The 14,929-nt window shown below is 36.1% G+C and overlaps 2 protein-coding genes across 2 annotated transcripts; one reads left to right on the top strand and one right to left on the bottom strand.

Annotated features, from left to right (window-relative positions):
* The first annotated feature begins 315 nt into the window (after positions 1-315).
* On the top strand, positions 316-4,276 carry LOC139738419 (uncharacterized). The gene is made up of 5 exons (XM_071649056.1): positions 316-348; positions 1,386-1,502; positions 2,232-2,385; positions 3,242-3,351; positions 4,049-4,276. The coding sequence occupies exons 1-5, from the start codon at positions 316-318 to the stop codon at positions 4,274-4,276; spliced, it is 642 nt and encodes a 213-aa protein (XP_071505157.1).
* A 6,423-nt stretch (positions 4,277-10,699) lies between these two features.
* On the bottom strand, positions 10,700-14,692 carry LOC139738397 (putative nuclease HARBI1). Its single transcript, XM_071649034.1, has 4 exons — positions 14,375-14,692; positions 13,347-13,573; positions 11,707-11,886; positions 10,700-11,006 (listed from the first exon to the last, which is right to left on the bottom strand). The coding sequence occupies exons 1-4, from the start codon at positions 14,690-14,692 to the stop codon at positions 10,700-10,702; spliced, it is 1,032 nt and encodes a 343-aa protein (XP_071505135.1).
* Between the last annotated feature and the right edge of the window lie 237 nt (positions 14,693-14,929).

Here is a 14,929-nt window from a genome sequence, read left to right as displayed (position 1 = left end):
TATATCAAAAATATCTGTTGTGTCAAACTGTATTTACTCCAGTTTTCAAAGTTTCAAGCTAGAAGTAGTGACAAGAGATGCTGGTAAATTGTTCCAAGACTCAATAACATGTTTGCCAGGTGAAAAATAGAAAATGAAAAAAAAAAAACAGCTTCTGACATTTACCTTGTGATGAGTATTGAATAACTTCAGGGAAAGCACGCATCTGTGTGTAGAAACAAGCTTCTTTCTATTGGCTCACTAATATTCTTAAAGCTGACATTTTTGTTGTTATCTTGTCATTCCATGTCAGCTGATCATCAATCATCGATCGCCATGTCCAGAAATGGTGAGAATCATGCTCACAAGGTAAGTTACTTTAATATTCAGAAATACCATCATGCCATGAATTTGGGTGATTGAAGATAAAGGTTAACAAAATGTCATTTTCTTTGTTTTCAAGTTGAGATGAGAAAAAAAAAATCAATGGCCTAGATATTCCATCCCTACATGGATTCGTAGATCCACCCCTCAGGTGATTTGTCAGTCACTGTGACCTAATCTCTGGGTTTGCCAGTTGGAATCAATTTTGAAAAAGCCAACATGAATGATATAGGCATAATAATTAAAAAGTGCTGTATTATATCAAGGCTTGCATTGACTGAGAAATTGCATGATCACTTCACTTAATAGAAGGGAGGATTCAGAAATTTCATAAAGGGGGGGGGGGTGCCTTTTCAAAATTAATTTGGGGGGGGGGGCATTGAATGTGCCCCCAAATGTTTTTATTTCAATTATTTTATCAAAAATCTAAGGTGGCACACGTTCGGTGCACCCTACCTGGATTCGCGGCTGTTAACATATTTATGAAAGATATTTCCCCAAATATATAGTCGATAAAATGAAGTCTGTATGAGGTTACAGAAATTTAAAAAGAGCAATATCACAGGCGTACTGTAAAACGAGGAATTTTCGTGTGCATTTTAATTTTGCGAATTTCGTGAGCGCCAAAATTCCCGAAATTAAAATGCACGCGAAAGCTTTTGTCTACACTACATGCATTGAATGCCAGTAGCAATTCGCGAAAATTTCATACAGTACCACGAAAAAGGCTGTCGGCTCCAATTCGCGAAAATTTCATTCCGCGAATATATCATGTTTTACAGTATATCATACAATTTTAGTTCATTAGAAATCTTGATGCAACATTACAGTTGTTACTCGTGTGTACCTACATGTAACCTGATTAAGCTCACTTGTTTCATGGGATTCATGGTCAAAAGATGGCTTCTATGCATGTGAATCCTTGGGGTAATTAGTGAAAAATAGACTAGATTGCATACAGATTATGCACATGCATAATTTTTAAGCAATGAACACAGTCTTCTTTCATTTTTAATCAACAGAAAGAATCAAGGAAACGCCGACAAAATTATAGTCGGGAAGAGAAACTGGTAATCGTCGATTTCGTTAAAAGACGACGCGAAGACTTATTTGGGAAAGCTGGCTACTGCGGTGTGAAGGTGCAGTATTAGATTGTTTTTTTTTTGTACTTCTTCTGTTACTGCCAATGAGTATGTGTATCAGACATTTTTAGATGTTGTTCAAAGCACTTCTGGCATTTGAAGTAATTTGCAAATGAATTCTTATCATTTTTATCTCAGAAAGGAAAAAAAAACACATGAAAAAATATATTGATGAAAGCCTCAGGTCGTGAATTTTTAAATGAAGATATTGATTATACATTAAGAAAGTATAATATTTGAATAGTTTTAATGTAAATTAAACAAAGATGTATTGCAGTGGCATCTGTGACCTTACTTTTTTCATGAAAAATTAATTTCTATATTAATTTCTCTAGGTAACATGACATTCACTCCTATGATAATTGCATCTGTCATAATCTTATTTTTTTTTTTTTGAAAATTAAGTTTCTGGATGTGATGTCGTTTACAGTTCAAAATGATGATTTCATTCTCAATGTGATTTGTGCTGTGTTTGATATAAAAAATTTTCATTAGAGAAGTTGTCAGGAGATCAGGTCCTAAAATGCATATCAGGAGAACTGCCCTCAGGAAATCTTTGGAGCTGTCGGGAAAGGTGTTCTCCATGGAGACTTGTCCGAAGGAGAGTAGTCCTCAAGAGAAGTTGTGCCCCAGGGGGAGTTCTCAGGACAGACGGTTGGGATTCATAGTTGTCCCAGATCCATGTAATGATATTAAAGTAATTTTGGACTAAAATTCTATTGTCAGGTTGAGGACAGAAAAAGGAAGGCGTGGGAGGAGTTGTCCGTGAAACTGAGGAGCAGTGGAGGTAAAGAAGTGAGGGAATGGCGTGATCTTAAGAAGAAGTGGCAAGACATGAAGAGCAGGGCCGTCAAATTGCAAGCGAAAGCACATCTTACAGGTGGGCATGCTTCCATAATCTTGAATTATTAATGCATATTATGCATGCATTATGGCAAGGATGGCAATTTCTTTTGTTTTTTTTAAGGACCACAGAACTCCCTATGTCAAAAATTACACAAAAGAGAAAAGTTTGTTTAAAAGTGGAAATCAGTACTCTAGTAAATAAGATATTGAGTGCACTTTGAAGTTCTAAATTTCAACTACAGTATATTTTCCAGGTATTAATACCCAGTGTGATGGAATATGCCATGGACACTATGTCCACAGTGAAGCCCTCAAAGCTGGCCCACCCCCCCCCCCCCCCCCCGTTTAAGTTTGCAATATTCTCAGGTAATAGGTGTAGGGTCAAAGGTCAGTGATGTAATATGATGTGATTATCAACATGTCTTAAACTTTTTTGATGATGTGAACTTCTAACATGGTATGTGCTTACCTGTATTACCTTTTTATACGAAGCACAATGATGTTGCCATACATGTTGATTACAGTACTGTGCTGCTTCATTCAAAATCATACTGTAAACTGAGGAATGCTTGTGTGCATTTTAATTTCACAAATTTCGCGAAAGCCAAGATTCGTGAAATTAAAATGCACGCGAAAAATCTCGCCTACACTGATTGCATTCAGTGCCAGTGGCAATTCGCGAAAATGTGATGCTGCGCAGAAGGCCGTCGGCTACAATTTGCAAAAATATCATGTTTTACAGTAGTCATGTTTGCAAATGCACTAATTGATAGGAACATGTAATGTTATCAGTTGCAGTGCTATTGCCTGTATTACTTCACGTTTATTTTTCTTTCTTTCAGTATTGACAACCATATGTATTAATTCTGTTTTCTTACTTCCAAATGTAGGAGGAGGACCGCCCACGCCCATCGACTTTGTGAGCGAGAAAATCCTCGAGACATTGCCCCCAGAGGTCACGGAAGGGCTTTCCAGCTCACAAAATGAAGCTGGACTAGGGGTTGGTTATGTTTATATAAATTCTGTTCTTAGTTGATAGAGCTCTTTATCTTTTTTTTTTTTCCTTCTTATTTTGGCATTTTCAATGAATAACCTTATCCAACATAACAATGGTATTTGGTTTTCTGTTGGAGACATCAACATATCTGGTTCTTATTAGGTTGAAATTTTGATCAGACTCAGAATGCTTCAATAGGTAAAATATATCTTCCAACAAAGAAAAGGATACCCATATCATTAAATTTGTTGAAGTAATTTCAATTCCATGCCCATTTCTGAAAATATACTCTTCTTTTTTTCATTTACCTTGTTTTTACCAACATTGCAGATCAGAAATGTTTCATGAATGGCATTTCTTATCTCATTTGTAGAATGTAATAGTTGCTGACCTGCATGAATGGACATGCCACAATCATTTTATTATGAAAGGTCATCCTCATGCAAAGCTTTTCTCATCAGTTGCCTACAATAAACAGAAATGACTTTATTTTCAGAAAAGGGCATGGAATATAAATGAGCATGAACATGGTAAATGTTACTGTTTGGTTGTTGGCAGAGGCATAAATTTTGACCACATTGTGGTGTAGGTTTCATGGAGTTACTATAGACATAATGTTACATTTCTCAAGAGGAATTACTTTCTTACATTGGCTAAAGGGTCTTTCATTTCTTTTTCCAAAAATTTCTCATCTCTTCAGGAGTGCACTAATTCCCAGAATTCAGAGGATGATCCGCAGATGATGACCCTCGGCGATGAAGAAATGGATGTGAATACCGGTAATCCAGACGAAGTGGTTGTTGAGAATCTAAATGCAATTACAGAAATTGTTTCCTGCTCACCCCACCTTATCCACGATGACTTAATCAAAATCAGTGGGCAGCTCAGCACAATCATTGAGCTCCTGAAAGCACACAAGGAAGAATAAGAGTAGCATCTTTTGTATCACCCCTAAATGTAATATCAACGCTAAATGTAATATTGACCCTAAATGTAATACACCTTAACCCTAAATGTAATAACAACCCTAAATGTAATACATTTTAACGCTAAATGTAATAATAGAGTCAACCCTAAATGTAATAACCGGAGAGAACCCTAAATGTAATACATGTCAACCCTAAATGTAATATCGACCCTAAATGTAGTACTTTTTAACCCTAAATGTAATATCGACCCTGAATGTAATACATCTTAACCCTAAATGTAATATCGACCCTAAATGTAATACACCTCAACCCTAAATGTAATAAAACCCAAAATTTAATACATTTCAACCCTAAATGTAATATCGACCCTAAATGTAATACATCTTAACGCTAAATGTAATATCGACCCTAAATGTAATACATCTTAACACTAAATGTAATAACAACCCTAAATGTAATACATTTTAACGCTGAATGTAATAACAATCCTAAATGTAATTCATGTCAAGCCTATCAAATATAATATATTCAACGCTTAATGTAATCACGACCTTAAATGTAATACACCTGATTATAGAGGGTAAGCAACGCAGAATATCGGGCAAAAGGTCAGGGGGTATACAAAGGAGATATGACGCAACTTTCTCTCACACTCTTGAAAGAACGACAGCAGTTGCTTAGACCTGTTTTTGTTGTTTACCCATGTAAAAATCACACAGTCTTATTACATCCATTGTTTGCTGCAAAGTTAATTAGGTCCATGTGACATAGTTCTTAAATCTATTACCTTTATCATACAATCACATAAACATTTTGTATTCCAATCTTTATTCAGTGTTTTTTATTGCTTAGAGTTTTGTTGAAAAAGAAAAAAAAATGGGCAAAAGTTAAGGTAGTTTGCCTTACTCATACATTCACATATCATAGGAAAGTCAATATATTAATGGTGACTCAAAGATGATAAAAAGACATCTACTTCTTTTTGCTTTACTGGCATTTTTGAATTTATTTCGTGCACCCTCCCAACGACCACTTGTCCCAGTTTTGTGTCACTATAAGTATAGTAGTGATTACCAGGAGTAGTGAACAATGTCATGAGGCTAATACTTCGGACAGTGATTTGCTGCCATGTCAATGTGTGACAGATAGCGTTTAGCGTTGATATTACATTTAGGGGTGATACAGCTTTCACCATCTAAATTCTTAATATGTCAATCCACATCAAATCATCCAATGCAAGGTCAGGGATCACCCTTCGTCCCACCTAGGAATGGCATCAATTTTTAAATTTTAAATGTCCACACTTTCAAGATAAAAAGACCTAGCCCTGAGATATTTGCAGTAGGGATAGTCTGTTATACATACAGTGCACTCCCGCTATAACGAACACGGTTATAACGAAATTTCGTTGTAACGAAGTAAATCTTCTGGTCCCAAAATTATCACCATTGAAGGACAAGTCCACCTTCATATACATAATAATTGAGAGAATGCAGCAATATAATAGAACACATCAGTGAAAGTTTGAGGAAAATTGGACAATCCGTTCAAAAGTTACGAATATTTTAAGTATCTGTGCAGTCACTGCTGGAAGAGAAGACTACTACAGTGTATGATGTCACATGCGTACAACTATATAAGGAATATAAAAAGAGAATTTCACCAAACTTTACATTTTGAATAAAGTGCACATTTTTTCGACTTGCTACTGACGTATGCTAAAGGTAATATTATTCCCCCTGCCTTCTGAAAGAGAGAAGTCGAGTGCTCTTTTGTTATGCGAGAAAAATGGAAATATGTTGAATTATCTTTATTCTTTTTTTATATCGTTGTAGTCATGTGACATCATAAGCTACAGTAGTCTTTTCATCCAGCCGTGACTGAGCAGAAACTTCAAAAATTCGTAACTTTTTAACGGATTGTCCGATTTTGCTCAAACTCTCACTGATGTGTTCTACTAATATTGCTGCATTCACTCAACCCACATGTCTACGAAGGTGGACTTGTCCTTTATAGTCTATGGTAAAAATTCACTTACAACGAACACGGTTATAGCGAAATTTCTGTTAGAACGAAGTCTTTTCCAAGCACCACAGACAAAGAAAAACAAAAGAAATGTGCTCCGTTATGACGAAATGCGAATTGCTTTCCAAAATTCGTAGCGGAAAAAGCATTTATAGCTTCTCTGCATGGGTGAACGCTTTACACCACTGTGTGTTCGCTCTTTGTGTCAAGCACAGTTTCTGAGGGGAACTTGCGTTTATTATTGTGATACATTGATCCCATCACATTTCACATAGCTTCCCAGTTTATAATGAGTATTCAGCAAACAGAATATGATATATATACGTGGTTTTCTTGTTTTCATTATAGATTGTATTTGTTCGGTTCTAACGAAATTTCGTTATAACGAAAGAAAACTGCCGGTCCCGAGCATTTCGTTATAACGGGAGTGCACTGTATTTCATTTCAAAACACTTTTGTTACCTAATGATGACCTGTTGATTTGATCCAAAATTTGACCAGAACAATAAATTGCTAAAGTGTATATTTACCTCATTGCAATGCATGTAAACACATGGTTTGAAATACTTTTCACAGAGCAATATTTCAAGAATTATGAAAACTGACAGCCTATCATATTCAGGTTCTAAGCTGTTTATGCTCTTCTTTCAGATGTAGTGTCAATTACATCATGATTGTTATACCCTTGACCTTTAGGTCAATTTTGCGTCACAGTCAGTTTTTCTTGCAAAGATTATAAATTTCTCTCAATTTCCAGATAATGAACACTTTTGCTTAAAAATACAGGCTACAATAGTCAATCAAAAATGCCTAATTTTCTTTTAACTATGTTGAATGCGCGTTGGTTGCTGTGTGAGGCTATTTCTTAGCAACCAATTGACCTTGGGAAAAATGTTTTGAGATTTTCCGTCAGACAAACTGGGGAACATTTTGTGCGATTTTAAAGAAAATCGGAGGAGGTCGCATGGCAAGCATTGGATGATTTGACATGGATTGACCCATTCGTTTACATATGAGGAGTGAATTTTCTTTGTGTTCACATTTATTTTAGTTTAAAATCTAAAGACATTCAGTGAGATTTTTTAATCAATTGAATTATATATTTACTAGTTTTACAAAAAAAGACTGAAGCTATTCAAACAAATAAGATAGCTTGGCTGTACAATATTTCATATCGCCAAGACTTCATATGCATGAAATTGACATGTGCCTTCCTAACACTTAACAACCAATAAGTCGCTAACATCCTTTTTTTTTTTTTTTACAACTCATTATATTCCTCAAAAAGTGTGAGCGATAATATGGATAATATGGTCTCATAACGCAGCTGCCAGCACCCCTGCGTCAGTCACAGAGATTTTCTTGAGAGCTCTCTACAGGCTTTAGTTCTTTTCAAATAATCGTTAAATTTGTAATGAAGGTGTATTACCGTAAAACGAAGAAACCTACAGATTTTGGAGATGGCGCCCTTCTTCCATCTTCACAAACACTGTCACAGAAAAAAAAAGATTGTCGGTGTTTTCGTGTGTATGCAAAACTTGCCATGTTTTTTTCTCGATTTTTCATTTTAAATTTGGTATGTAAATGTGTCTCAGACAAATCTAGATGCCTATATCTATTGGTAATGTAGCAACCACTGTTCCACCTTTCATAGGGTCAAACGTCGCTCTCAGGTTAAAATTTGCCAAAATGCTTGGCTTATCTCTTTAATCAGACTTTATCTTTAATAAACATATATTTTTCTAACATGCTAAGGAGGTGTACAAAGTGTATGGGTGGTCATTCTTCAAGAAGCACACTGAAAATTGGGATTACAGCCCCTTCAGTGTTTCAACTTGGATATCATGTCACATTTTTTGCATGTGCTCTAGCAGTTCTGAACAGCAAATAGTGTGCAGGAGCATTGTGCTCTGTTTGTTAGGAAGCGAGGGAGAGTATCCAGTAGTTCTTGGCAAAATGCTATGAAGGTATTATCAGTGCCTGAAGTTAGGTGGATATTCGGATTAAGACCTACTTTTCATTTTCTTAAAAAAAGTCTGCTTATTTCCGTCATGAATTTTCTCTGATATAACAGGGCTTAGTAGAAGCACTTTGATATTTCTCAAGGTTTTTAACTTGTATGAAGAGAAATTGAGTAGTCATTTTAACCCCTTCAACATAATATCATTTCAATGGTAGTAACATCATGAACAATACTATCAACATACTCTACTGGACTTTAATACTTGTATTAATTTTTCTTTTGGAGTAGTGACATTTCAAGCACTCTCCGTGATGTTCCATCATCTTAAACACCCTGACCCTGTTACGGGTCAACAACAAAATAACATGTTGAGGACGAGTCCCAAGTATACTTGAGCAGGTGTCTGTGGGAATTGCATGTTATGGCAAAATCAGTCCTTCTTCAACGTGTTAACGCCCAAAATCAGTCGGCCTGATGAAGCGTCTCAGAGAGGACATGAAACATCACTGTTACAAAAAATGCAAGTAAGTCCAGTTGAGTATAGTTCATGATATACTTTACCTGAATTACTGGGAAAATTCAGACTCAAATTAACTTTTAATGTTAGTCTTATAAGTTCTGATGTGTGTGACATTTTGGTGACATCGAGGTTCCGGGTCATGTAGAGTGTACTTTATGAAAGAATAAGAAGTATTTACGGTGCACTCTCTTTATAAAGAACACAGTTATTACAAAATTCCGGTTAAAACGAATGAAAATTTCAGGCCGCAACATCGGCTCAATGTACTTTCATTGTTTATTTGTGCAGTTGTAACGAAATTTCTATACAATGATAGAAAACTGCTGGTCCCCAGGACTTTGTTGTAATGTGAGTCCACTGTATTATACATGTATTCTTTTCTTTCATATATTTCTGTGAAACAAACACCTGCATTGAAATATTGTAGAAATAGAGGCACTATCATACCTTAACATTTCCCTGGAGGTAATATTCATGAACACTACTTGCTTAAGTACATCTGTAACGAAACTAGTGAAAACCTTTGAATGAATTGTCATTAACATATTTATCTAATTTAATGGTATTTGTATATATACAAACTATTTTTTTTCTCAAAATGTACATGTGATTACCATTTTAACAATATTAGATACTTGTATCATTCAGATGAAATGCTGCTTAAAAAGTCGTATTCCAATATATGCAATATGTGTACGTTATTCTTAGTATTGATAATTCTTACCATTATTATTAAATATTAATTAAATTCATCTGATATTTATTGCCATTAATTCGTGGGCCAACTTTGGAATTTCAAATATTGATTCCTGTATGTACATATGTATTTGACAGAATGTTATTATATTTTATATAATCAGCTTTCGAATTGCATGTAAATATGTAATTACTTGACAGAATGTTATTATATTTTATATAATTATAATATTTTCTGAAATATTGAAATAAAACTTTGACACTTGAACATAAACATCACATTCTCTTCTATTTCATTTTTGGCAGTTGAACTTAAATAACCAAGCAAGGTTTCTGAAGAGAAGCAAGAACATAAGAGTTGCCATTTACTTTTGCTATGCATCATGAATAGATACTTCTTCCACAAATATCAATTTTGTACCTCTAGAATGGTAGAATGTATATTTTACCTTATTTGAATAGTTCCACGTCAGACTTATCAACAAGATAAGCTCATAAACAATTGTGAAAATACATTGCTCATAAGTTTCTTCCAAAATTGCAGCTAAATGACTTTTCATTATGATAGAAACAATACATTTAACTAGCATTGTTTCCTATGTATTCAATACATTTGATTGGGAAATAATTATTTCAAATATACAGCTTTGATGATTCTCAATTACATTCAAATCATTCTGCAAGTATATAAAGTTCTTCACATTGTTATATACATTGATGATCTTTCTTAAGAAATAGCTGCCAAGTCTCCAAACTTCTCGTGGAGAATTCCCGAAAACAGACTTATTTTGATAGGGAAAAATTACAGATTTTCAACATACGCCTGATTCGTACATTGATTTCCCAAAATGGATCGTGCAAGCTTGAGAAAGATCTCCATTACGATGTCTTTGTAAATTCTCCCTTAAATGTGAATATTTAAGGTGGCGGTTCTGGTCATGTCATTAATCATGTACGACTCTTGAAAGTACTTCAGCAATCATTTGAAATATCACACATGTTTGTAAATCAGGAGAATTAGTGATGTTGAGAATCACATCCGTACAGTACATGTATTGCTAAAAGATAAGAGAGAGCATAATGAAATTGTTTATTTCTACATGTGTTTGGAAGACGTGTACTTTTCCACAACCCCCCCCCCCCCCCGAATGCAAGTTAGATTTCCGTTAATTATCATAGCACATACATCTCACAACACTCCTGATGAATAAGGTGAGATTAAGAGAAGAAGTCATTGACAATGTCCATTTGGACCATCTGTCCAACTTGGTACTCGTGGTCATCATTGTCCTCTTCGACATTGCCCACTTCCTGTTCATCGTCTTCTGCGACTACCTCCTCCTCGTCTACTTCATCATCTGGTTCGTTGAGGAATTTAGAAATGTTGTGTAGCACAGCACATGCGACAACAACATCGCAGACCCTTCTTGGAGCCATCTGCATGCCTTGACCCTTCAAACAACGGAATTTGTTCTTCAGCTGTCCAAAGGTCATCTCAATCAAACATCGAGTTCTTGCATGGGCTCTGCATTTAAAGGAATTTAAAATAAGTTGGAAAAAATTTAAAATGATATGTCACAAAATGCATGTTAATTGTGGATTTAGGTAAAGCTTTTAGAGAAAGAAGATGTTGACTGTCCTTCCCCATTTTCATCAGACATGTAGACCACTGGAATGAAATTTCACCAGCACTTAGAAAACAAGACAGTCAAATGTAAATTGCTAAATACACTGTATTTCTTCTCTCGTACAGGATAGCTCCTCCATCTCTGAGGATGATTTTAATCCACCATGGAAGAAAACGATCAATGACCCTGTGGTATCAAGGGAGTTGTTCTATGAAGGGAGAGCTCTCTTGGAAGGGAACATCCTCATGTAGTTGTCAGTCAAAGAGTTGTCAGGTGGAAAGTGTCAATGATGTAGTTACTCATTGGGGAGTTTCATGTGTCTATTGTTGAAATAGAGCACAGAAAGCAATATGCTCAGAAATGCCACTGATTAAAAATCAATTGGATGGGAGACAGTTTTATAATTTTACACTTTTAATGAAATAGTGAAATGCCAATTATTTACAAATACAAATGAAGGGGGGGGGGGGTGGATGCCCTTCTTTGTTCCAGCTCATACATGCATTTTTAGGACTTTAAAAATTCATTCATATATACATACATGTACTATGAAAGTTGTAGCGGATATCTTGGGGTTTTTTGATACATTGCACATACCTGTTGTATGCTCTTTTCGGTGGTGTGTCATCTTTGTTTTCACCAAAGGGAGTTTGGACCCATCGTCTGAGGGGATAGCCGCTGTCTCCTAACAGGAAACCACTATCCCCTCTGTTTTGTAGGAATCTTCCCAGATGACTCATTTGCAGGATGCGTGCATCATGCACAGAGCCGGGCCATCTGCAAGGTCATAGTACATGTATCGGTAACTTGTATTATCTGTTTAATGTGACCCTGACAGTATGCAGTTTTTAAAAAGTTTCAAAATAGATAAATGTACAAAGTTTCAGGAAAGCAATGGTTTGAAGGTTAGATTTAAAAGTTTCAGCTTCGAGCAGAATTGTAATGTGATAGAATGATATTTTTATGTGGGATATATCTATATATTCTCACTGAGATGTAAATACTTACAACATAGCATTGTCAGAATTAGTTAATGATGTTGAAGTTATAAATATTTTGGTAAACCTTATCAAAAGTTTGTAGGAATTAGAAAGGAAATTTGGATTTCAGGATAATCTAAAGGCATTGTTGCATTTGATTAACTACACATTCTCTGTAATATCTTTTTTTTTTTCAATTATTCCCCTACTCCCTTTTTGCTTATACATTTATAGGACCTCTTCAAAATATGCATTCTTTTGAGAAGAAAAGTGGTACACTTCAAGCAATTATTTTTCTCTAAATATCCAAATTGTTTGAATATACCCTAAAGATGATGTATTTCATTGAAAATTAAATCATTTGATAAACCCTGGTTAATTTCAGACTGTCAGACTTTTGCATGCATTTTCTTTTCTCTATCTTGTATAGACATTCCTTTCTGTCTTTGTAAAAGTATTTATTCCAAATAAATGGTGTGTTTCAAAAGGGGGAATAATTATATACATTGCTTCATAACAAATCAAACCACAAAATTGAAGCATAAGTTGGCCTATGTTAGATAATTACATCTAAATTATAAAACAAAAATCCAAAATACACAAAGATTCATTTTAAGTTATTATTCAAATCAACTTCATTATTATATGGAAATGTGAAATTCCAAATCGGCCCACCACACCCCTTCTCGTTAAGAATTATTAAACGATGAAAAGGCAGGCAGAAAATAAAAATGAAAATGTCTGCATACATGAAGTAGATCATAGCTAAGCAGAGGCACAGACAAGGTTTGAAAATTTTGGAAATTATAGGGGTTTACAGGCTGCATTGGCATCCAATCCAAACTCAAACAATTCTAAAGAAATTAAGGATTGAATCAAAATAATTCCAATTAAATATAAATTTCACAATTCCTCATTATGTCATATTTGACATGTACACCCTCCACCGTCCCCCCCCCCCAAATTATCTTAACTTGATTTCTTATTACTTTCTTAAATTACTTTATTTCTCGCATTTAATTGGTTGTGTCCTTATAATATGATTATATTATATACATGTAAAATACATTTTTTTTTTTTTTTTTTTTTGGGAGGGGGGGGGGGGGGGGGGGGGGGGGCTCCCGGCTTCCGGCTCCTCCAAATGAGCATGCCAGTGCTCCCTCTCGCAAATTACACCCCAGCCCCCTACCCCCTCTATGGAGACAATATTAAGGGAAAAATAGCCTACAAGTTTTGTACGTGTTCTACGATTTGTACCTGGCCACGACGTTGGTGATGACGTATTTTGCGTCACACACCATTTGGACGTTTATGGTGTGACGAAACTTTCTGTTCACGTACACATGTTCATTCACACCGAGGATTGACGAGTTTAGACCGACATGAGTGCAATCCACAGCTCCCAAGACACTCGGGAATCCTGCGATTGCGAAGAACTCGTTCTTCACTCTGTCTGCATCGGCACCAGTTGGGAATTTGATGAACTGCATTGGAAATATAATTTGAAGTTAAGTTTATCTTTAGTTTGGGCTTTTTTCAATCTTCATTCGACTCAATGTGCTATATGAACTTATACTGCTAACTTCAATTCTTACGAGTGGGACAGTGTAGTACCGGTCCACCCACTGTAGCTAGAACCCGAGCGAGGCCTAGCGGCGAGCCGGTGATAGCCGGCGGCGTAGGGCTAGGGTAGGTAGGTGATCGTTGCGTTGTAGGCATGGGGGGGGGGGGGGGGGGGGGAGGTTAAATCGTGAGGAAATGATGCATCTACGTGTTAAACCAGTGACAGCTCCTGCACTTGGCATCGATTTTTATTGTACAAAATGTGCCTTTTTCTTATCGGCTGCCCACATCCACTACTATGGCACTAAAGGTCTACCCCCCCCCCCCTAAGTTTTAGTGATTTAGACACAGCAGAGTCACATATGTGTGCGCCTATTGCCTTGGACGGACGTCAACAGACTAGAAAATCTAGTAGTAGGTTATTACTAATATTATATACACATCTAGTGCTAGTGGTTAGAATAGACTCAGAGAAAGAATTGGTGACTCAGTAAGACTGAATGATTATACATTGTAATTCTACTACTAGATCTATAGTATTAACCGTTAGGCGTTACTAGAGTGCATATTACATTTTGTGCAATTCAGTGAATTACTGTATCCCATTAACATGATTAAGGTTAACTACAATATCATACATATTATTTTAAAGAGAAATAGAGTTCTAAACTTCTATACAGAATGTTCTCAAAATTAAAGAAGATGCAAGAGAAATCGCCTACCTGACTTCTCCGTCGAACCAATGCCAGTGTCACTCTCCGGATGCATCGTGACACGGTGGCAATGCTTACTCGGTGTGCTCTAGCCACTTGACTGAGCAGACTGCCTCCTGCAAAGTACATCAGTGCTATGCACACTTGCACAATGACTGCCAACGACTTGTTCCTATTTGTTCTAGGCTGAATGTCGCCTCTAAGTAGGTTCACCAGAAAGTGAATTCCTTGGCGTGTGAATCTATATGCTTTCTTGATCTTGGTGTCATCCATTCCCAGGAAAGGATTTTCTCTAGGGAGGAAGACCCTCCTGCCTCTAGCAGCCATTTTGTTGCTATGAAGCACTTACGATTGACTTGTGAACAACCTTTGATTTTTAAGAGCAGCCCAAACCTGTCGTAAAGTTACGAGCAACTTGTGGAACTTACGAACAACTCAAATTTTTATGAAACGGCCCTAGTTGATCGTAACTTTACGAACAACTCTACGAAGAACTTTACGAACAAGTGGGTGCACTTACGAACAACTGGGTGCATTTACGATCAAGTTGGTCACTTACGAACA

This window comes from Diadema antillarum, unplaced genomic scaffold (assembly GCF_040938485.1).
Source record: "Diadema antillarum isolate AM-2024a unplaced genomic scaffold, OU_Dant_1.0 seq00000740_RagTag, whole genome shotgun sequence".
Classification (NCBI taxonomy): domain Eukaryota; kingdom Metazoa; phylum Echinodermata; class Echinoidea; order Diadematoida; family Diadematidae; genus Diadema; species Diadema antillarum.
The sequence above is the reverse complement of the archived record's forward strand: the minus strand, read 5'-3'. Positions and strand labels throughout refer to the sequence as shown.